General features: G+C 41.5%; 1 protein-coding gene across 2 annotated transcripts in view; it reads right to left on the bottom strand.

Annotated features, from left to right (window-relative positions):
• Positions 1–1,116: 1,116 nt before the first annotated feature.
• Positions 1,117–23,202, bottom strand: part of Grm1 (glutamate metabotropic receptor 1) — a 360,861-nt gene continuing 338,775 nt past the window's right edge. Inside the window, exon 8 of one of the 2 annotated variants that reach the window (XM_059272378.1) lies at positions 1,117–2,062. In XM_059272378.1, coding sequence (XP_059128361.1) covers positions 1,117–2,062 — 946 coding nt within the window. Of the gene's footprint in view, positions 2,063–10,231; positions 10,293–23,202 lie in introns of those variants that run through there. The other variant, XM_059272379.1, reaches the window with a different exon arrangement.

Here is a 23,202-nt window from a genome sequence, read left to right as displayed (position 1 = left end):
GTTGCTAGTTCCAGGGACTCCAGGGACAATAGGAAAGAATTGAAACCAGTAATTGTTGCTATGAGTACACCATTAGGTTCAAAGATAGATTTGTTTCCGTAGCACATGGGAGAAACTGTGGCACCACATTGTACTTATACTGAATCTCAGAAGTCCAACTGGTTGGTATTATTTGCTACAGTAAATGGAAGGTAAAACTTGGCAACGTGGCTTGTCCTCTTTTGCTGAAGGGCAACGGAGAACCTGGTTGGCACAGCACAAGTGAGTCCACAAAATGTCTCTAACATTCCTTATCATCCTCCTCCTTTCCAAAGTTACCAATAAACAAGTATGGAGTCTGCGAAGCTCATTCTTTTGACCTTGCTCAAGGACCTGTGTGGATATCGTGTCCTGCTCCCCTTCTTTCCCCCCATAGCACTTCTGACATAGTTCGTTTGGGTGATGATTTTGCTCATACTTTCATTTTCCTAGCCAGAGGGAATTAACAGAAATTCAAGGTGTTACTGTGCCTTTATCCCAGGTTGACTACAGGCTCGGCACTGGATCATAGCAGTGAAAAGGGACCCTCATGAGGTCAGTTCCTGGGGCTCCCTTAGTCCAGGAGTCTGCAGGCTCAGCACAGAGAAGGGCTTCTGAGATGGGAGCTGTTGTCCCATCGATGTCCCTATGTCCCATCCTCTCCTTATCCACTCACCAGGAATGTTGTGAGATGAACTAATGATTCCGCTTCTAGCTTCACAAAGAGAGTGTGGGCAGATATATGTATGCACGATCGAGCAAAAGAAGAGATTTTTGTTGTTGTTGATTTTATTTTTACATTTTATTATTTTTCCCCCGATAAAAGTTACATACCATATGGAATTGTGCTTTGTCATAATTCCCTTTCTTCCTAGAGAAGGTTTTTGAGTAATTCAAGAGTCACAATCCTGGCCGGGACCACTGTTCACTTGGTATCTTTCCTCTCCCTCGATAAGGCAGCCACAGCATTCTTCATCCCCTGCGGACTGTGGTCCTCCATCACCGTGCTTCTCCCAGCTTCCTACACGTTTCCAGAGGGGTTGACATTCCTTAGCATTTCTGGCTTCTCCGTGCACAGTACACCGCCCCCCCCCCCCTTTACAGGGTGGAAGAGCTTTGCTTATAGTCCCTCAGGATGACAGAGGCGTAGGTCACGTTTGGAGGGGTGCAGAGCACTGACTCAGACACTGGGGAGCTGGGTACCGAACTACCAGAGGCCACCGAGTCTCGGAACGGAGAAGGAGGCGTCAGGGCAGGCGAATCCTCGGGGGTTAGCTTGCTGGCTGCAGGCAGGTCCTCCTCCTCTTCCAGTTCGTCTTCCTCCGTGTTCCCTTCGCGCTCATACACGAACTCCTGCAGGAGCTTGAATCTCTCGCTGTCATCATCGTCGTCCTCCCCAGGAGGGGAGATGGGCTCCTCTCGGAAGGTGCTCAGCTGCAGGGGCAGCATCTGCAGGTGTTGCGGGGGAGGCGGGGGTGGGTACAGAGAGCGCAGCCCGTTCCCCGGTGTCCCCGGGCCTGCCAGCACCGCGTGCAAGTCCGGGATCCCCGCGCCAAAGTTGGTGACCACGCCTTGCAGCTGGTCCATCAGGGATTTGGGCTGCTGTGGGGGTTGCTGAGGGGGCGGCGGCTGTTGCTGTTGCTGCTGCTGCGGAAGAGGAGGAGGCAAGCCCTTGGGGAGGACGGAATCGGCCAGGAACAGGGGGGTCTCCTCTGCGGTCAGGTGAGGCGGCAGAGGTGGTGTGGTGGCCACGGGTGGCCCGCGTCGGTGCACCACCATGGAAGGGCTGCTGGGAGGGCTGAAGCGAGCCGAGGGGGTGTTGTCCTCTTCCTCCACATTGTAAAGGGTCTTGGTGCTGGCATCTGAAAAGGTCAGGCTCTTGCCAGAGCCTTGGTAACTTTTAGTGAGGGGTTTGATCACGGCCGTTTGGTTGCAGGCCGTCTCGTTGGTCTTCACGTGCACAGAGAGGCGCTGCCACACGTGCTGTCCCTTAGGCGCCTGTCTTCCACCTGGTTCAGACCATGACACAGACTTGCCGTTAGAACTACGAATAAAATAGAGATGGGTTTACTTACACATGGATCCTGCACAGAGGACAAAACGCATCTGAATCATGTCCACCCCCAACGCTGCGCAGTTCAGCTGCGCCATCCACCTCCCCTGCTCCCCCTTACAGGAAATCAAATACTGGCAACTTCAGCTACCATAGACCGCCTCTGAAGAGGGGACCAGAATACTCATGCCAAGGAAAGAAGCGCTAACCCAAGAAAGGTTTAGTGAGAAAGCCTAGTCTATTGCCGAAAATGGCTATTTCCATTCAGCTAGACAATTTCACAAAGTACGCCCTTCGCAACCACACATACGCTGATAATGAAACAGTCCCATTGATGGCAATTAATGAAGTGGTTAACAAATTAAAATGACCTTTCACTACAAGACTGAATGATTATTGAACTACTGGAAGAAAAAAAAGTGGAAACACACACACACACACACACACACACACACACACCACTTAAGCTTCCCGCAGAAAACACAACACAGAGGGTTAGTCTTAAGACCCACATATAACGCTACTCTCACTGTGCTGTGGGATTTATGAACTAGAAGCGCTCGGTTGCTCATTCTGATTTGTACTTTCCATAAGCAGCATGAACATAGGGAGGACGCCTGCGCCAAGGAGGTAAGACCAGGAAAAAAAATATGTCAGTGGCTGCAGGATTTCGTCACTTCCCATGTTCTTTTTGCTCATCTTAGAACACCATTCCTGATGCGTACAATGTATGACAATTCACATAAGGGTTCAGATTCTCAGCTGCCCGTTAGGAGTGGGATACTCAAATACAGACACCGCAGAAGAGAGACAACAGGACGGGCTAACACAGTGCTCACAGCTGGCACTAATCCTCCCGCCAATTTTGATGCAAATGAGCCAAAATTAAGGTTCTAAGAAAGCAGTGGTCACTAAGGCCAAGGACCCTGCTTGGGTCTCTTTCCACTTACCTTTGCTAAAGGAAAATTCTAGAACACCACCATGCTTCCAACCTCCTCAGCTGCTATGGCTTAGTTCTTATGTGCCTCTCAAAAAGCTTGTGCACTGAAAATTTGCTTTTTCAGAGCAGAGGTGTTGAGGGAGGAAATGGACTTTTGAAGGTGATTGAATGATGAGACTTCTGACCTCATTAAAGGATTAAGGTATTTGAGACTCATAGCTTAGGGGGTTTCTCCAGAGAGAGGCCTTGTAGTGAAAGCCAGCCCCTTCCCCTCTGCTTCCAAGCCACCGTCAGGTGAACAGCTTTGACCTGCCACATGCTCTTGATCAAGATGGTTGCACCTTGGCACAAGTTCAGGAACAACAGAGCCCAGTGAACATGGGCTGAAACCTTCGAAAGCACGAGCTAAAATAAATCATCCCTCCTTTCAGTTGATTCTCTCAGATCCTTTGCCACAAGAATACACAGCTAACACATCAGCCTTAACCCCCCAATGAAATCCCAACACACCAACCAAGAGGAAAGTCACCCTGAAGAAGAAAATACAAAATGTTTTAAGGCAACCACAAATCTTATTTGTTCTAAATATTGCAATAGTTTAGATTTTGCTATTAGAGACTCTGATGATTTTCTATGTAATTTTTGGCAGATGGTGACACCTTACCACACCATTCTATTAATAAAAGCACTGCTAATACTTAAAAAGAAGTAATTTTCTTCTGCTCCCCCTTTTTTAGGACTTTGCTTTTTCTTTATATCTATTAAAGCAACAGAAAAAAGAACACAAAAAGAACAAAGTTGTGACATTAAAAGAAATTGGAAAGTGAACATTCTTTCTTAGGTGGAGGTGTGGAATAGGTTGTCCCACACCGCAGTCTTTTGTTTGAAGGGGGAAAAAAGTAGAAAATGTTCGCTAAAACAATGGTTTATTGGATCATTTTGAAAGACAAGAATGAAGGCTTCAAAACTTACATATGATTCTTAGAATATTTGTGATGAGGGTAATGTTCAACATTTTATATTTTATAACCTTGAAAAGTGAAGTGAGCCTCAGAAGTTGAGATTAATTTTAAAGTCAGATACTGAATATAAAAAGCTCAAAAATAGCTATGACAGCTAAAATTCTGACCTCATGACTTGGCAGGAAAGGTAGTTCCCAACAAAACATTGCTCAGTCTCCCCCTAAAACTAGCTGCAAGGTATCCTTGCATTCCTGGAAAACCCTGAGGTAGTGGCTCTTCTACTTTACTTATTTCACTGACTATACCATCAGCTGTTTTTATTACTGTCCAAGGATCTACCCCAGGCCTCATTTTGGATCGTACCCAAATGTTAACAGTATTTTTGATGATCAGGCAGGCAGCTATAATCGCAATTTAGTTCTATTTTAATTCAACACAATTTTTATTCTTGTGATGGGAGATTTTTCACTATCACTGTTAAAATTAGCAGCATTCTTTCCCTCAGAGTCTTGCTCTAAATTATCTGTAAAGTCCTGTTTAATTAGGAAACAGATATCATGCCCCAGGGCATTTGGTGGATTATAAAAATTAGACTAACCTTTCCCAAGGACAAAATAAATTGCTTTGTAAAAATCAGAGATAGTGGGGGAAATGCATCATGGCATAGACATTGAGGCACGGGTTATTAAGTGCTCCTTCAGGATAAGTCACTTTTCATCTGTGGTCCAGAGACAATCTGAAGGGTCTGTGGATCTACACACCTACTAAGCACTGTTTGTAGACTGAATAAATAAAATTTTTATAGGAGAAAAGTGTACCACTGCTTTTAAATGCTTTTTGATGGTATTGTGATGAACTACCATAAAATACAAACACAACTATATTCTGAGATGCTCTCATTGTGTTCAGTAAACACTAGTCAAGTTAATTGCAGTCACTGGTTCAGATAAAGACACAATCCTGCTCCATGTGAAAAGTAAGCATCCTACCTGAAGAGACTGGAAATTCATAGTTATTAAGAAGAGAAAAATACATAAACTTTAGGGTGTTGCAAGAGAAAAAATACATTCAACATAGAATAGTGCTGTGAAATGAAAGCTATGTTTAAGTCCAGATAACTTTAGTGTTTGGGCTTCGGCCACCAGCTTCTTGCTTCCATTGTTTACCTTTTTTTTTTTTTTTCTTAATCTTAAGAAAAAGCTAGGGATGTAGCTCACAGGTAGTAGAATGCTTGCTTGCCAAGTGTGCAGGAAGCCCTAGGTTTGATCTCTAGTATTGCATAAACCAGGTGTGGTGATACATACCTGTAATCTCAGTATGAGGAGGTTGAGGCAAGAGAATCAGAAGTTCAAGGGTGATCTTCAGCTACATGGCAAGTTCCAGGTCACCCTGGGCTACATGTGACTCTGTCTCAAAAAGAGGGGCAGGGGAGCAAACAAAGCAATCAGACTTAGAAAACTCCATATGATTGTCTCAAAGCATTCCTCGTTTTGACTTTCAAAGACATACTTCAGATAGAAAATAACCTCCTTCCTGAAGATAAAACACTGTGGGTCAGGGCTAACTTACCTCTGGTGGTTAAATATATTTAATGATACTACAATTATTGAAATGGTCAGTAGTATAACCAATGTACCTTGAGCCTCTCTGGTTATCAGACTATAAAATAATGGGCCTGGAGAACGTAGTGTTTCCCTAGGATCGCCTCCTTGGAAGTAGAAACATCTGAAACCCCAGGAACTTTACAACTTGTCAGGCAATCTTGAAGGAGAGACTTGAGGCTAAGCCAATGGTGGGCAGAGGCATCCTTGGGCCTGATTGCTTAGCTCTGCATACCCCCTGCTTTCTATTTAAACCATACCCTGAAGACAGGACAAGAATATAGACTTGGGGAGTTGCTGTATCTCTTTGGGCCCATCTCAGTGTGGTCGCACTGAATAAATCCCCTTCTCTTGCCTTCACTATTAAATTGGCTCTCTTTATGGGCTCATCCAGGACAAGTAGCCAAACCTGACTTGTTGGGGACACAGGCTGCGATCCGAAGTATAGTGACAGTAGGACTCACAGGAAGAGGAGATGGATAGGGAGAATACAAGGTTTCATTCTCCCATACAAAACTGACAGGTCTGTGGCTGCAATCCTGAAGTCAACAGTTCAAGGTTGTTGCTTTGATTGTTCTTCCACTGGGTAAGGGTCACAAGCCCCGCCCCCAAACAAAAACCCCAGTATTTACAGCATTCTTTTTTTTTTTTTTTTTTTCTTCGAGACAGGGTTTCTCTGTGTAGCTTTGCACCTTTCCTGGATCTCGCTCTGTAGACCAGGCTGGCCTCGAACTCACAAAGATCCGCCTGGCTCTGCCTCCCAAGTGCTGGGATTAAAGGCGTGTGCCACCACCGCCCTGCTTACAGCATTCTAAAGAATAGCTGGGAGTGGGTTGGATAAAGAGATTAGTGTATTGTTGGCACTCAGAGTGAGTCTGTCTCTTTTATTTGTTTCTGTAAGTACTGATTACATCTGCAGAGGACACGCTCTCTGTTCCAGGGATCTCTAAAGTGAGAACAGTGGGTGGGCGGGCTGGAGATAGGAGGAAAGCATCCTGCACCAGCGGCCAGAAGAGGAGGCAGACAAAAAGCCAATGTTGTTGCCAGGCTGAAGAGCTTTACAGCAGTATCCAGAGAGCCACAGGCAAGACAAAATCTTGTCAAGAAGGGAAAGGTCCCTCCTCAGAACCTGAGGAGGCAAGCATTTGTTTCTAAAAAACCGGAAATAGGGCCATGGAGGTGGCTCACTGGGTGATAACACTTCCTGCTGAGCCTAAGATCTGGAGAATCAACATTGGATTCAAATGGTAGAAGAAGAGAACCGGTTCCCATGAGTTGTTATCTGAGCTAGACACATACATACCTTCTCCCTCATATCTCTCTCTCTCTCTCTCTCTCTCTCTCTCTCTCTCTCTCTCTCTCTCTCTCCATAATCAGTTAATTAGTACAGCAATGTAAGTAAATGAAACAAGAGCATCAGGAAATGCCATGGAGTTCCAGTAGGGAGAGAAAGGCTCACCAAGAATAGAGTCCATGAGCCACCAGCACTGGGGTAGCCTCCCATAGCCCTGCTGCTTCAGCCTGGTGTCAGGTTACCTCTTGGAGTCTGGCCCAAGAAGCCTCTGGTGGCGCTGTCCATCTTTTCACCTGCATATGCGTCAGCCAGTTGGCACCAGCATGCAGTCTGAAAGGTGGTGACTCTTGCTGATTCATAGGCAGAGGAACTGTTCGAAACCATTTGAGTCGGGCTTCTGTCTTCCCAGACAGCCCCAAGTTAGTTTTTCCACACTTACACTAGTTCCACTTCTTGAAAACGTTACAGAAAAATCTGGATATGTAGCACATTCTCTCCACTGTGGAGGACTAGGAACATAATTAAAGTTTCTTGCCTACTCACCATTACTCGTAATAAAGAGAATCTTGAATGTACTTTTGAAGACAGATTGACTCTTATTATGTGAGAACTCGAGAGTTCCTGTAGATAATCTTAAGCAGTGCTGTGAAGTTTCTCCTTCCCCTCTGAATTCTGTCCTCAACATGGGTTAGTCACAGAACCACTGTCTTAACGAAATACATAATTTACAGAGTCAAAATATTTGACCTTTATCTAGTAATCTTCAGAGCAGTTGATTTCTACACCTTCCAACTATATGACCCAGGATGAAGGACAGCACACACGCAGACACACACACACACACACACTTACACACACACACACAAACACACACACACACACACACACACACACACAAATACACACATCACTTTGCTTTTCTATAACTCCATGATATCTTTAATAAACCAATAAGATAAAATATATCCCAAGTTTAATTTTCTCATCGACATCAACGCAGCATGGATATCTCTAGAGCTCTGCTCCCAGCATGAGATCTACTGTTCTGAGAAAATTACCAAGTCATTTCCAAACTAGAGGAGGATGCTGAGGAGTATTGAACCTTTCCAAGCAAGTTTCAAAGGATCTTTGGTTTTCAGTCATTTGCAAACTGATGAAAAAAATTCTCTTGTCAGAGTTTACATAAGACGTCATGTTTGTGGTCTGGAACTAGCCCAGAAGCACTGCTCTTGTAGAAAATCTGAGATTGGTTCCCAGTACCCACTTGGAGTACCTCACAATCATCTGTAACTCAGGATCCAGGTGATCCAACACCCTCTTCTGGTCTTCATGGGTAACTATAGTCATATATGTGGACAAACACATGTAAATATAACTACAAAATTTAATAATTTTGTAAATTATTATAAAAATCTTAAAAATATACTATGCTGGTACCAGGGTATTGTCCTAGTAATGGGATCTGCGTGTTGTTAGATTCCTGTAGGAAATACAGGTAGGTGTTACTTTTGAAGGAAGTTCAGGTCAAACACTAGCCTGTCTTCTATGGTCCCTTCTACTAGACATGGATTTTAAATGCCGGTCACTTGATGCCCCTCAGTAATCACAGACTGCCCTGCAAATATAGGGCAGTTGCATTGCTCTGCCTGGATTATTCCTCAGGGGCAAGAGAGACAGAGACAGACCACAATGATCCAGTTTATTTCTTATGTTAGTCTCTTTGTATGCTCTTAAAAAGAAAAAAGTGGGAAATGAAGGTTACAGAAAGAACACTTTCTTGTTTTCATTTCTCCCAGACAACCATGACTAAAAATATCTGGTCTTAGTCTAAGGGAAGCAAGGTTAAAGCCACTGATTTCTCTGTTCCTTTATAGTTGAAGATGCGAGGCTTGAATAGCCTGTTCCTAAAGTTCTTGACAACCCACCTGTTAGCTTTGCTGATAGGTGTATTTTTTTTTCTTCTTTAATCACCACCAAAGAAGTATACTTGGCTTTTACTTTTGTTTGTAGAAACTCACCTTTAAGTCATGAAATGTCAGTTGTTTCTCCTCTCTCTGGCCCTGCTGTCATGGCAAGACAAACACATCCACCCATCCCTATCAATCCCTTTTGACAGGCAGCCAGCGGTTATCACAAATTAGGATCTCCTTGCTGTGTCCTTGGTCAGACTCACCCTTGGTGCAAGAAACACTTTGTGCCTTTGGACTTGGAAGAATTTCAGAGAAGGCATCCAGCTATGGTACAGTGGCTCTGTTAGGGGCTTCCAAAATGCCACTAAAACATACTGACATGACTACCCAATGTGTCCTCCCTATGTCTGGATGATTTGATGGAGACTACATTGTTTGGATATAGGTTTCTACAGGGAAGAGTAGTAAAGGAGGCAACAGACTTCCTGGTACACGTCACTGAGTAAAGGGAAGAGACGCCATGGCTCCATTACCAGCCTCTGCCGCCAGTTCTGTACCAAACATTGAAACAAATTGGGCTCTTCTATCTGAAGAGCTATTCAAGCCACAGACACCTCATCAGTGGGCTCCCTCCTGCTGCAGGAATGTGTACCTTTGACTCTCCCAGGAGTTTGGAGGGCTGTAAAGGAACAGCTGAGAAAGACCACAGACTCCATGCACAATGAATCGAACATGGTCTAGGTGCTTTGGTTAACTTAAAGAGACACTGTCAAGAGCTAAAGGTCAAAAATCGGACCAAACATGCACCGATTTTTTATCAGACTTGAATGTCTGATAAAAATCATTTGGAATGCTGGGAAATTTGTTTTTATTTATTTGTAAAATTTGCTTTTAAGTGGGACTCACAAAACCTTTGTTTTGTGTTCCCCAAGGTGGGGGAGATGCCCAGCCCATGTTGGCACCCACCCTCACGCACCCACATTGTGGAACTTTTCATAAATTTCAGCTATAGCTTTTACTTCAATGCAGACAGGATCATTTCAAACATTTGCGCAACAGCAAAAAAGAAAAAGGCAAAAGGAAAAGAAAAGAAAAAAAGGCTCTGTTTGCCAAGGAGAAGCTGACAAATTTGTTGAGGGGAAGATTCACTTTCGAGCTCATGAGTGGGAGTCACCGACCAAAGTGAATCCTTAAAGCTGGGGGGAGTGCTGCATTGGAACAGAAAATAAGCAGAGAAACTAACGGCTTGACAGTGTCCTTTTAAGAACAATGGACAATCAGATAAGGCAGTCGTGCAAACCACGGCACGTCCATGAGTCCCTCATTCTTGATAGCATGCACCACATTTGGTTCCATGTTAGAGAGTGGAAATACCCAGGAGAGAGAAAGCAAGAGGCAAAACACTCCATGTCCATGCAGCTTCTCTTACACATTCACTGCAGTGTGGGGGTTTTCAAAGCTGCACATGTGCCGACGGACACTGGCTGCTGGGCGAGAATTCTGGCTGCCTCTTCCTGAAGAGTGAAAAGAGAAAGCAAGGGGTTAAACAACATGTGCACAGCTCTGGTGATTGCACCACTTAGGAGGTACCTGGTCCAGGGTCGGGCCAGGCCTGGCTCCTGAACCTTTCTCCGTGGCTCTGCTTCTATGTCCTGCTTGGAATTGCAATTATGGCTGTTTCATTGGCAATGGCAAGTAATATTGATGGAGTCACTTTTCCATCATAGAAACATCTCTTTTCAATGCTCTGTGGATCTCTACTAGACTAGCTCTTTCCATTCCATTCACTGTTGACATGCTGCTTTAGGAGGCAGTAGACTGTCATATAGGTTGTCTTTCTGCTGCCGTTTTTCTTCATGGAAGCTCCTGAATTTTTATTTGAAACCATGGTTTTTCTTTGCATTGTGCATTGTCTAGCATGTTATTCTATCATTAAGGTATGGCCGCCACTTCATTTCTTGTGCTCACAAGATTGTTTATGTGTAATAGCGGAGTGTCAAGAAATCCACCTTGTTGAGATTGTGGGAGTCTGCTGCAAAGGGACACGCCATCTCATCCTCTGGCTGATATTTCCTTGTACAGCAAACAGGGTGATTTGTACACTGGGTCATTTTTGGCAAGAGAGAAGAATACTTTTTAGACAAGGCGAGGCTGATGGGGCAGCCATGCGGAGGTAGACTAAGGAGAAGCAGTTCCCCAAGAGTAACACCAAGATAGTGGTAGGAAAGCTATCTTGTCATGCCACACAGGAGGGCTATCTATCCTGGAAAAGACCTTCAGGCGTAAGATGCTCAGGACGAACCATCAACGTGAGCTCTTGGTGATATGGAGGACAGTGGTAGAGTTCAAGAGAAGTTTCACACATTAGGAAATTCTGTAATTATTCATTTCCCTGTAGGTTTCCCCAATGAACTCGCACATGTTTTATATTAAGTCTGTATTTGGCCATCTACATCTAGTCTTTGGTGATAGCCCTGCAGGGTTAGCCAGAGAGGGCCATGGCAGTTCCTCATTCCTTCAAAACAGAAGAATAGAGCCTTAGGAGGAGGAACAGGAGGAGGAGAGAGAATAGGAAGAAGGGAAAGTCAAAAAGGGGATGCCAGGAACAAACGATCATGGCTCTTCTCACAGTCAAAGTTTTTCAGCCTGATGTCTAACAGGTGCTGAGAAGTTGAGCTGTGAGTTTGAAACCTCCATGTAGAATTATCATTTTTTACCCTTGAGAAGCAAGGAATCTGATCTGAGTTTATATGATGAGGAAAGATTTTTCTATGCATACTTGAATATGATAGAGAAAAACAAAACAAAGCAAAACTGACCAATGAATAGATTGCTACCAAACTGCAAGCACTCATAAACCATTTGAAAGTATATGCTGAATTCTACAATTTGAAATTTTTGTCCAGAAGTGAGAAACAGAGACAAGTTGGAGAAAGTTCATGCCTACTGAGAGAACCCATTCATTTTTTTTTTAAAATCAGACAGATCATGTTTGCTGTTTAACTTGCCAAACTAAACTAACAATGACATCCAACCTGCCAACCTGAAATCACAAATACCATTTAAAAATGAACAGACAAGAGGTGAGAATGAGGAGAAAATCCTGCTTGAATATATAAACAAAAGTAGGAGAGAAGACTTAACTTGTAAAATATTGCTAAAACTTTCTTTCCTAAGAAAGAAGCTGGAGAGAATGTCCAAAGCACTGGGCTTTTGTTTTGCTGAAAACTGCCTGCATTCATTGGACTTTAAAATGAACTCTGCTTTGGAGAAATGTCTACAGATTGGCCTGGTCAAATGGTGTCAGGCAGCAGGGTTCCTGGCAGGGCAAGCTTCAGAAGCCCGAGATCCAACAGAGCCCTACATTTGCTGTTCAGTATTCTGGAATCAGCCTCTTAAAATTCGTGTCAATTTATCTTTAAATTTGTGTTCTGTAATGGGGGAGGAGAAAATGGAACATGTCTTGGAGCATCAACTCAGTGTTCTTATTTTACTTGCATGGATCTTTGGCTATCTGCTCTCTTGTCCTTTAGGTCCCAGTCATTTCAGTCTCTCATCCCTACAGATGGCAAGGTATCACCATAGCCCTCCATGGCAGGGATCTTGGGCATAAGCCCCAGAAGCACCTACATGTGTTACCATGTGCCCTGTGGAGGTAAGTGGAAGTTTCTCTCTGTCTCTCTCTCTCTCTCTCTCTGTCTCTCTCTCTCTCTCTCTCTCTCTCTCTCTCTCTCTCTCTCTCTCTCTCTCCACATTCAGGCAAACTACAGGGTAGGAGTGGACCTCTTACCCATCCTTGATCCAGATGCTTCAGATGTCTCTGAACTGGTGGAATACTCTGGAGTTCACATATCTAACATGGATCAGGCAGGAAGCACATGAAATAAAGAGGCAAATCACTTTGAGTTCCCCATGGTACCTGCACAGGGATTGACTGGGGGTAGAACTTTGCATCTTGGAGGGTGCACATGTGTAATTCCCAGGATGGGTAGCTAGGGTCACAACTAGAATGAGTGATTTGCCCCCAGGAATGTCTTTCTGTACAAGTAAACATGACATTAAATGGCAAACGTAAAACAGAGAGAATATGCAGTGAGGGGTAATAGGTTTGCGTTGTACCTTCATCACTTCTCCAGCTTTCGAACTAAGGACTTCATGTCTTAGTTTTGCACTGGACCTTGCAAGTGATGTAGCAAGGGCTGCCTGCTAGGAATACACAACACACAAACAAGGTGAAGACTGCCATGGAAGCCTGGAGTCCTGACATGCATACCACCTCTGCACAGGTGCACTGATCTGCATGCTGGGGCAGCACCTGCATTTCTGTTGTCCCCAGAGGAGCTGTGATAAAAAGCTCCAGAGTTTCTGTGGCTGACTCTCTCTTTTGGGGGCTACATCTGCATTTAGTGAACAGTTTGTGGTTGCTTTTGGTTTCAGTCAGATTGACGGCTTTATGTAGTAGTAACTGTAAGAATTCCAAAGCCGCACTAGGCAACCGTTGACCAAAGCAGTTGAGAAGAGTGCAATCTCCTCCGTGATCTTGAGGTTTTTAGTCTCTGACTTTGCCTTTGCATTGAAACAAAATATAGAATACCTTTGCACGTGGGCTTTGAGCTTACAAAAGGAGTGTTTACTAAAGAATATTGGCCAAGGCTTGAAAACTCTGATGCTTAACTGGCCATTTTACCAGATACATAAATACTGAGAGAAGAAGCTTGGCTTTAGGGTATTTTTAGCAATTGTAAAGCTACATGCTCAATCAACTACAGACTCAGCAAGTCAGAGTAAAAGCTTGGAGGGAAAAAGGAGACATATGGGGGGCTTGTCAAATATAAGTCCCAAATCTGTGCTGGAATATCTTGGCGCAAATTGTGGATTTAAAGAAACCTCAGAATTTTAGTTAGAAAGATCTTTTCAACAATTTCTTTTGAAAGTGCAAGGTATCCCTCCTCCCCTCCCCCGTCTTCTTTCCTCCCTATCTTCTGTCCATTTCATATAAAGTTGCTCCTTGTCACAGGCCAATGAACAGTTCATAACTTTCCCCACTTGATTCCATTGTCCAAATAATATCCCTTTGTATAATAGCCTACATCTCTTTGAGTGTGCTTAGCTTCAAACAATTTTGTTTTATTGTGTTATTTTATCTACATTAAACAGTCCTCACATCCGTTTCTGACAGGATGTATCCTTTACGTGAACTTCAGAAATTGCAATAATTGTTTTACTAAGGGTGACATGACATTGGTCACTGGACAAGGAACCCAGGAGACTTGGTGTCTTCAATTAGGTCATCCTCTCTTTCACTGCTCATTTCTCTGTCACTTCTTTAATCCATAAAGGATTGTTGAAGTAGTGTGTGTGAAAGTGGCTTCAGAAAGCAAAGTGCTATTCCAGTTTAAGCCATCACCATGGAAGACAAAGAAAGTCACCTACAGAAGAAGCCAACAGTCTCAACCTCAGTGTGTATTTAGATCACACTAGTTCACCTTCACGTCACAACTTCGGCCATCTTCCTTTTTCAAGAATTTCAATAAACATAGCAGCAATTAAACTGAATTTTATTTTTATCCCCATCCAAAATTCTGCTTCTCTTTAGGCAGCATCAGTGACATTGAGTGGATATGTTAGGCAAAGGTAGAGTCAGGTGAGTCGCCTTTATCTGGAGCTGCACGTTAGGGTTGGAGGTGAATCTACTTTTAGCAGAGACAGAATGTTCAAGGAAATTCCAGATGGTCAGTCTTAAGGATATATAAAGCTCACCATGGAAATAATGTGGCAGCTGTCCAAACTAATCATGAGGAATGACAGCAACTCTCAAGACCATGTAAGCAGACTGAGGTCTATTTTTTGATTGTCACTACCATGGAGAAGTGAGATCATTTGTATCTCTGATTGATTTCCAGAAGCCAAGTACATTGTTTTCTATTATCTAGTTTTAATATTTATTCCTCAGTGTTCACTTATCAGAGTGGAAAGTGAAACTCTGCACTTAGACATAGTTCTTCTGTGAACGTTGATTTCTTCCACTTTATTTGTAACACACATGTTTAGCATAGTGTATTCCATTTTTTAATAAACACAAATGCAGTCTCTCTGTTATAGTCATAAAATATTGCTCCATTAAAAGTTTTTAATCACTGAGATTTGCAAGCTAATAAGAGACTATGAAAAAGATTTAATAAAAATTTATTTACTACCACAGATTCATCACATATTAAAACCCATTTACTTTGGAAAACACTAAGGATATGTTTCTATAATCTATATACTAATCTCATTTTAAAGAAAAAAACTTTTTCACTTCACCATTTGAAACATTTTAATCTGTTTATAACATTTGTATACCTACGCATTAGAAAACAATACATGGAATTTATATTATAAAATTTTGTATGTATGGCCTCTTTCTACATTTTCATTCAACGATTTCCCTTTTCACATGTTATTATATGCACCGACAACTAGTTCACTACTTAAACTAAACTGAATAAATACAGCCCACAAAAATATCCATTCTTCTATTAATATCTGTTTAGGTTATTTCCCACATTCTGCTCTTGGGAACAAACACTCCAGCAAATATCCTTGCACATGAATGGTGTGTTTTTTAACAGCAGGAACCCAGAGGTTGAACCGGCGGGTTGTTCCTTTTATTATCAACACTCCCTACTAAAATGCCTATGCAGTTTACACTGGTTTGTGAGGATCCGTGTTGTTATTTTTTATTCTATTTACGTTTTCAACCTTTTAAACATTAACTTTTTATTATGAAAAATTTTCTCAAATAAAACTGGAGTCTGCTCAACATAAACCTAGTATACCTCTAGCCAATATCACAGACTGGTTTTAACAGTCAATAGTGATCAAAGGAAAGCTTGATTATTTTATTACAAGATTACAAAGCGGTGATAGAATTCCACCATCTTTCCAGTGTTTGTCACCTAAATTTCTTCTCTAAAGACGTTTATGAACTATTTTCCTTCTTTCAATAATAGCTCAGACAAAAAGTGCAAGTCAGATTGATGACAGCACCATATTTCCCCACCCTGTGGACTGAACCAAGAACCAAAGTAAAAGTTGATTGCTTTTCCTTAAGAGGTTTCTGCCAGGTATTTTGATTACAGTCATAAAAAAAGTGACTAATATAGAACGATTATACCAGAGAAGTAGGGTCACTGCTTTAACTAAGCCTGTGTCACTTTAGGCATTTGGAAATGATTTGTGGGAGAAAATTGAAAGCGTTTAGAAGTATGAGTTGGAAAGCCCTAGAAAGCTGTAAGCCAAGCTTTATGGGTGAACTTGATAGAATTTCCAACAGTCAGCCTGTATTCATGAGGTCTCAGATGGAAACAAGCACTCAGTATGGAGAATTACACTAGAAACTATTTGTACTGAATTTTGTTGAACTGTTTGCCTATGTTTGACCTATAATCTGAAAAAGCATATGAAGCTGAATTCTAAAGGAATAGACTAATAAATTTTATAAAGGAAATTTCAAGATAGCATTACCTGTAGGCTGTGGCTTGGTTATCACTGGCTACTTTTTAACCAGGTTTATAGTGATAATTTGGAGCAAATTAAAGAGCAGAAACATTTATAAAACTGACTATTATTCAAGGAAGGAGTTTTTAAAGTTTCATTCAAAGAGAATTCATTTGTAAAGGAAAATTAGTGCCAATAAAAAGAATAAATAATATTTATTCTTTTCACTGGAGCTATAGAAAAGGTCACTGAGGGCATTTCATAAGTTGGTGAGAACTTGCCTACCAAAGACTCTAGTGTGCAAAATTCCAACCTCACTTGCCTTTCCTTTGAAATGGCACCTAGTAGAAAATTTTCCTAGGTTCAGCCACCCAGACACTAAGAAGAAACTAAAACTCTGGTCCAAGGAGGATCAGTTACTGTTTAGCTGGCAGCAGAACTTGATCCTATCCACATGGTTATACAGGTATGCAGAATGTTAAGAATTGTGAAGTTATAGAGTATTGTACCAGTGCCCCACAGAAAACCCTGCAGTAGACGTGCTGTACACCAGGGTCAAATTCTCTACAGGCTCCCCAGGAAAAGGCTCTGTATGAAGTGGGGAAGGTAAAGCCTCAGTTAAAGTGGAGACCTAAAGTACTGGACATAGCAGGAATGTGTGCTGAGAACCGCTGCAGGCACCAAACGGAAGCAGACAAAGAGAGGAACCATGTGGACCATTGATCGAAAGGCTGTAAGGGTGGAACTAACTGTCCAAGCCCTTTGACACATATTATGACAATTTCCTCAGATGCTAGACACGGAGATACAGGATGTAATGGTTTCCCTGATGAATATACTCTTGCTCTGATCACATCCTTCTGTGCCCCCTTCCTCCTTCTTGAATGGGAATGTTTACTCTGTGCCATTGTATAGTGGAAGCAGATAACTTTCCTTTTGATTTTCCAGGGGTTCACAGCTGAGAGATTGTTTTTAGTCTCAGCAGAAATTCTGGATGTAGACTTTTGAGCAATGTTGGAAGTATTAAGACTTTGGGGACTGTTAGAGATTGAAAAACAGACAGGCAGAGCTAATTCTAAAGAAACCTGGAATAAGGAATCCAATCGATGAGAAAGAGGAGGGATTCTGCACGCAGGGGACGTCGAGATCATGGTGGGAAGACGTGCAGAGATGACAGGCCACACTAGTGGAAGCCCATGAACTGTAGAATAGTGCCTGGGTCTGAACTAGGCCCTCTGGATATGGAAGATGGTTGTTTGGCTCGAACTGTTTGGGGGACACCCAGGCAGGGGGATCAAGATCTGTCCCTGGTGCATGGGCAGGCTTTTGGGAATCCGGTGCCTGTGGTGTGACGCTTTGCACAGCCTTGGTGCAGTGGGAAGGGGCTTGGACCTGCCTAGGCTCAGTGTGCCCGGCTCTGCTGACTCCCCATGGGAGACCTTGATTTGGGGGATGTGAGGATGTGGGGTGGCTTGGGAGGGAGGGCTGAAGGGTGGGAGGAGGGAGGAGGGGGGATCTGTGGGTGGTATGTAGAGTAAATAGAAATTTCTTAGTAAAGAAAAATAAAAGAAAAAAATAAAGAAACCTGGAACTTGGGGGAGAATCCTGAAATTCTTGGCTAAAGCACTAACACTGGTATTATAATTTCGTTTCCACTAAGGTTTATTTCATTTTATTTTTCATTAAATAGAGGCACGCTTATCACAAAATTAACTTTTGTGACATCACCCTCAAATCCGCAAAACAAAACAAAAACATCATGCCGCTATCGTAATGTCAAGAGTATAGTCACCATAGCCTGCTAAATAGTCATAGTTGCATTATAGCTTGCTGAGAATGATTAAAGGGAGAGATTTAAGTGGTATAAAAAAAGACTTCAACTTTTAGCTAGATACAATACCTTGGAAAAACCAACTCTTAAGCTAAAAACAACCAAATAAAACATTTTTTCAAAAACCACTTGCCGACATTGGGACGGTGTCATGACAACCAGAATCCCAGGGATCAGTAAGTCAGAGAAAGAGAACTTCAGTGGGAGAGCAGATAAGCTTCAAGCTGTTTTTACTCTCAGGATGTTTCATGATTCTGGATATAGAACAACAAATAGAGAATCCAAGTGGAAGAACAAAGCAGATGGGGGGATGATGAGAGCCTTTTAATCCAGCTGTTGGCATGTACATTTGAATTTAAGTCTCCCGAAGAAGTCAGACCTTGAGGATCCAAGATCTTGCAAGGAGTGAAGAAAAGAAAGATGGTGTTGAACGAGTTTTATAAAGTTACAGTCTACATTCAGTTCACTTCATTCCACCATCAAACGATACATAAAGAAAAGAAACAGACCCCTAAGCAAGAACAGGCAATCCCTGACTTACACTCTTCTGGCTTTAGGGCAGTGTGAACATGTTATACACTCAGTAGAAAGTTTACTTTGAAATTTGAGTTAGGATTAGCCTTCATGAATGAGGCTAATGCCCCTATAAACAGAGTCCAGGGAATTATCTAGCTTCTTTTTCTGCTGTATATATGAAGATATATACAAAGTCTTCATCCAAAGAGAGGGTCCTAGTAAAACCCACCAAATAGCACCCTCACTTGAAATGTGAAGTCTCCAGAGCCATGAGAAATCAATGTGGTTTATAGTAGAAACTGAATGAAGACACATCCTTAAACCACACATAGAAATTAGTCAAGATGTACTGTAGCACTTAAGGTAGGAGTCAAATTCACAAAGCTCATAAATAAAACAGGGAATGCCCTGAAGACCCGGTGACTGGCAAATGTACTTTATAGTGATCATAAAAATAATTAATTGTAAAAAGTAATCATTCTAGCTTCATCAAAATTAACAACTCTCATTCTTCAAAATATATGACCAATAAAATAAAGTATCAAGTCAAAGATACCGAAAAATGTATAATATATATTATCATGGGCTTGCTTTAATATCTAGACTTTTCAGTTCTTTTTATTAATTTATTTCATGGCCTTGGAAGTAAAATATTAATACATGCATAGATTTTAATTATGGTTGATCTATATATGGAACATACCCATATATTCAACATAAAAATTAATTATAGAAATGATGATTAGGGGGCTGAAGAGATAGTTCAACAGAAATACAAAGTTCTTTGATCTCCATGCATGTGTTATAGCATGCAACAAATGCACACACACACACACACACACACACAGAATAAATAAATGTAAAAAATTAAATAATGATGTTATCAAACATAATTGCAGAACTAAAACTAAATGAGCATTAAAACTGAAATTCTAGTTCATAATGACTGCACAGTCAGACAATGTAGATATATTAAAACAGGGAGTGTATGAACAAACACTTTTTAAAAACTTTTCTCAGTACTGAGTTGTTAGTAATGAGGGTAAGTATTGGAGAACACTTGCATGACTGTCATGAGAAGGCATGAATATATACTTTTGAGATCTACTTTTGTTGGATTCCTGTTGTGTAAAGAAGGGAATATGTTTATAGTACACAATAACACATGGACTATCTGTGAATTTCTGGGCTGGATAGGCTAAGAAAATAAATAACAAAAAGGGCACAAGACACTAATTTTCAGTTGATGGTTAAACATGATTTTCTCTGTTAAAGCAATATGAGTTCATAAAGCTATTGCATGTTCATAATAAATAGAGTATTATAAGCAAAATATGGATGTTACTGTCTCCACTAAAGAGATAAAACAACAAGCATCCTGAACTCTGTAAAAAGTAAATGTGCAAGCAAGGCATGCTGCTGTGGCAACAATGAGCATCACTCTTGAAGCAATCATCCTATCATCTTTAGCCATCTGTATTTTTTTCTACTCTGTGCCTTTATATCCTGATTTCTTGACAAGCACTCCTTTGCCTGCCTGGAAGCTCCTTCTCCACTGGTTAGCTTTCATAATGCCAGAAGTTGCTATGTAGGCACAAAGGAGAGAAAAACCAGCAGTGGTCTTCACTAACTTTTGACCTTACATGCTGCAATACCAATTTGCCAGGCAAGAGGTGCTTCCCTGTGCAACCGTGGCACCACTGTTATATGGGCAGCCAACTGACTTATGACTGCAGCTGAGGGCCAGCACATGGGAAGGCGTTCACGTCTGGTATGTGGACCCTATCAAAGGCTTATGACTGGGAAGACCATAGGCTTTAGGAATTCACCTTCTACTTTTGTTCTGCTAATTGGTCATATCGATCTGCCTCTTACTGTTTTTTTTCCCCCTTTTAATAGCCATAGACGACTCCTGTCCTCACCCTTGATCAAAGAAATTTACATTTCAGGAAACAGCCAATCATGCAGTGCCTCCTGGCTGGTCAAAGTTCTCAGAACAAGTGACTATTGACTGCTCATCCTTAAGTGGGACACCCATATTACTCACTCAAAGCTCCAAGAACATTATGGAAGAGGGGATAAAAAGAATATAAGATCCAAGTGATAAGGAGAAGGACTGTTAAACACCGTCTTATGGGTATGACCTGACCATGGTACTCATGAACTCTCAGCAAAGGAAGTTGTCTGCATAGGCCTGTACAAGACTAATTCTTAGATGAGAAAGAAGCAGGGGGATCTGCTGGCGGAAGCGTACTGGTGGAGGAAATCATTGTCTTTAGTGATGTGACCACTGAGATGCATGGTAGATAGGCACTTTACCAACCTAGCTATATCCTCAACCTCTTGTTTTTCTATTTTATTAGTCAATGTTAATAATAAACTTATTTTAATTTTGATCTGCAACGTAGGTGAATTGTATGCCAATAGACAGTGTCTTGGTGGCCTGAACATACTACGAAGCAAAGAAAAATAAAACTTTCTTCCCTCCTCTCTCTTCAGTCTGAGGCAACTGAAAGACATTTAATAGCCTGGAGACCATATCATAAAATTAACAACAGTGAAGCCTGGCTTTACTTGTGCTTCTCTCTTCTCTTCACACCTTACAAACTCATCCTGTGTTCAATGCTGTGAGGCTTCCCTTCCCTGGCATGCTAGTGTTTGTCTACATGGTAAGCAGAACTGTGCAGACAGAGGGAACTGGATGAGTCTCTCTGAGTAGCTGGCCATGTAACAGCAACATGCAGAGCCAGTAGTCTTAAGATGGTTACTCATAGGCTGACCACAAACACCGAAGAAACAGAAAATAAATCCACAGAAGATGTAGGAGGCAAAGATAGACCTCCAGTCTTTCTACACAGGAGTTCAGTACTCCAGGTGACCCAGAAGCATTCTAAATCCCACAAACAGAGCTACCCAGTGTGACTCTTTCATATTCTTTATAATAAATCCCTCTCTCACCTTTGCTTGGATGGACTTAAGTTGGTGTCTATAACTTGCATCCACAGAGTTCTAGTTAATGAGCCCGCAGGTTCTGTCTACATGAGCCAAATCTTCTAATCCCATTGGTACTTTTTTCTTGAGTGCTCAGTCTGCAAACTGCCAATATTTTTGCTCAGAGACTACCTTTACAAACATAGTCTCATGGCTTGTGTCCCTTGAGAGCAGGTGACACTTCATACTGGATGCTAAGGTGAACAGATGGAATGCAAATGACCTCATTTTTCTTTAGCTAGGGCCAAGCATGGACAAGTTGCCAAGCTGTCCCAAACAGAGTGTCCTTCTCCACACACTTTTCATATTGAGTAGCATTTTGTGCCCCTGTTTTCTACAGGTCTACAGTTTTTCCATTCCACACAGCATACAGAGAATAAGCCAGTCATGATAATGTATACTCACTGTTTCCAGAACAATCTTTCCTTGAAGGTATAATAAGGAGTTTTATGTTGGGATATAGACTTCCATACATCCACTCATATTTTCATAATATTAACTTTACTACATACAATGAATGATAATGACTCTGGTAGACATTGCAGTATACTCTTTCTAGAAATATCCTCACTTAATTCTAATAACTCTATGATATAAGTACAGGTATTGCTCTACTTTATAACAAATATGTAGATATGAAGTAAACTCTCAAGATTAGTAACTTAAAAACAGCAAAATTACTCAAACATTTGCTACAGACTGTCTATGTCTTCCTAAAATATATACGATGAAGCCCTACCTTAATGTGATATTAAGAGGTAGTTAGCAGGTAATTAGATCATGGAGGTAGAGCCTCACAAATGGAATCAGTGTCCTTATAAAAGTACAGAAGAGACCTTGCTTCCCTTTCTCTCTGCCCTCTGTCCTGTGAGACTATGAGAAAACAGCTTTCATTGGAATGCAACAATACTGGCATTTCTCAGCCTCCAAAAGTATGAGAACTAAATTCCCACTGTCTAAGCCACTTGTCTATGATGCTCTTTGCTATGGAAGCCCCAGCGAAGATGACATTTGACTCTGTAGTTATCCATCCACATAAATTACCACATTATACTACTTATTGTTTAATGGTGTTACATCCATAAAGTATAAATTCCTTTATGACATGCTCTATAGTTTATTCATTTTATTAAATCCATGGACCAATAAATACATTATTGAAGTAGCAGAAATAGGAGTTTAATGAGTGATGAAAATAAATGACTTTATCCAGGAAGCAATATTTCAGTCCCATTTCTTTTTCTTCTCAGAATGGCTTTGACCTTTCCCAGCCTGTTCCTTATTTGCAAATGGATGTTATAAATGTGCCTACCTTGGACCATTACAAATAATCTCATGAGCATGTTTCTAAATTAATTTTATATCATATGTGTTGTTGACAAATGAGCCCAAAATCTTACATTGGGGAAGGTGAATACGACCTAACCGTACAAGTTCATTTAAATTTGAAAGAATTATAAAAGATGACCTGTATTCAAATAAGATTATCCTCTGCATACAATCATAGTATAATCTGTTCATTGTCTCAGTTTAAAACTCAAAATAAAAAAATGTAAATATTGGAAGTAGCTATTTTTGTGCCATGTGTACTCGGTATGTCCTTT

This window comes from Peromyscus eremicus, chromosome 8b (genome assembly GCF_949786415.1).
Source record: "Peromyscus eremicus chromosome 8b, PerEre_H2_v1, whole genome shotgun sequence".
NCBI lineage: Eukaryota > Metazoa > Chordata > Mammalia > Rodentia > Cricetidae > Peromyscus > Peromyscus eremicus.
The sequence above is the reverse complement of the archived record's forward strand: the minus strand, read 5'-3'. Positions and strand labels throughout refer to the sequence as shown.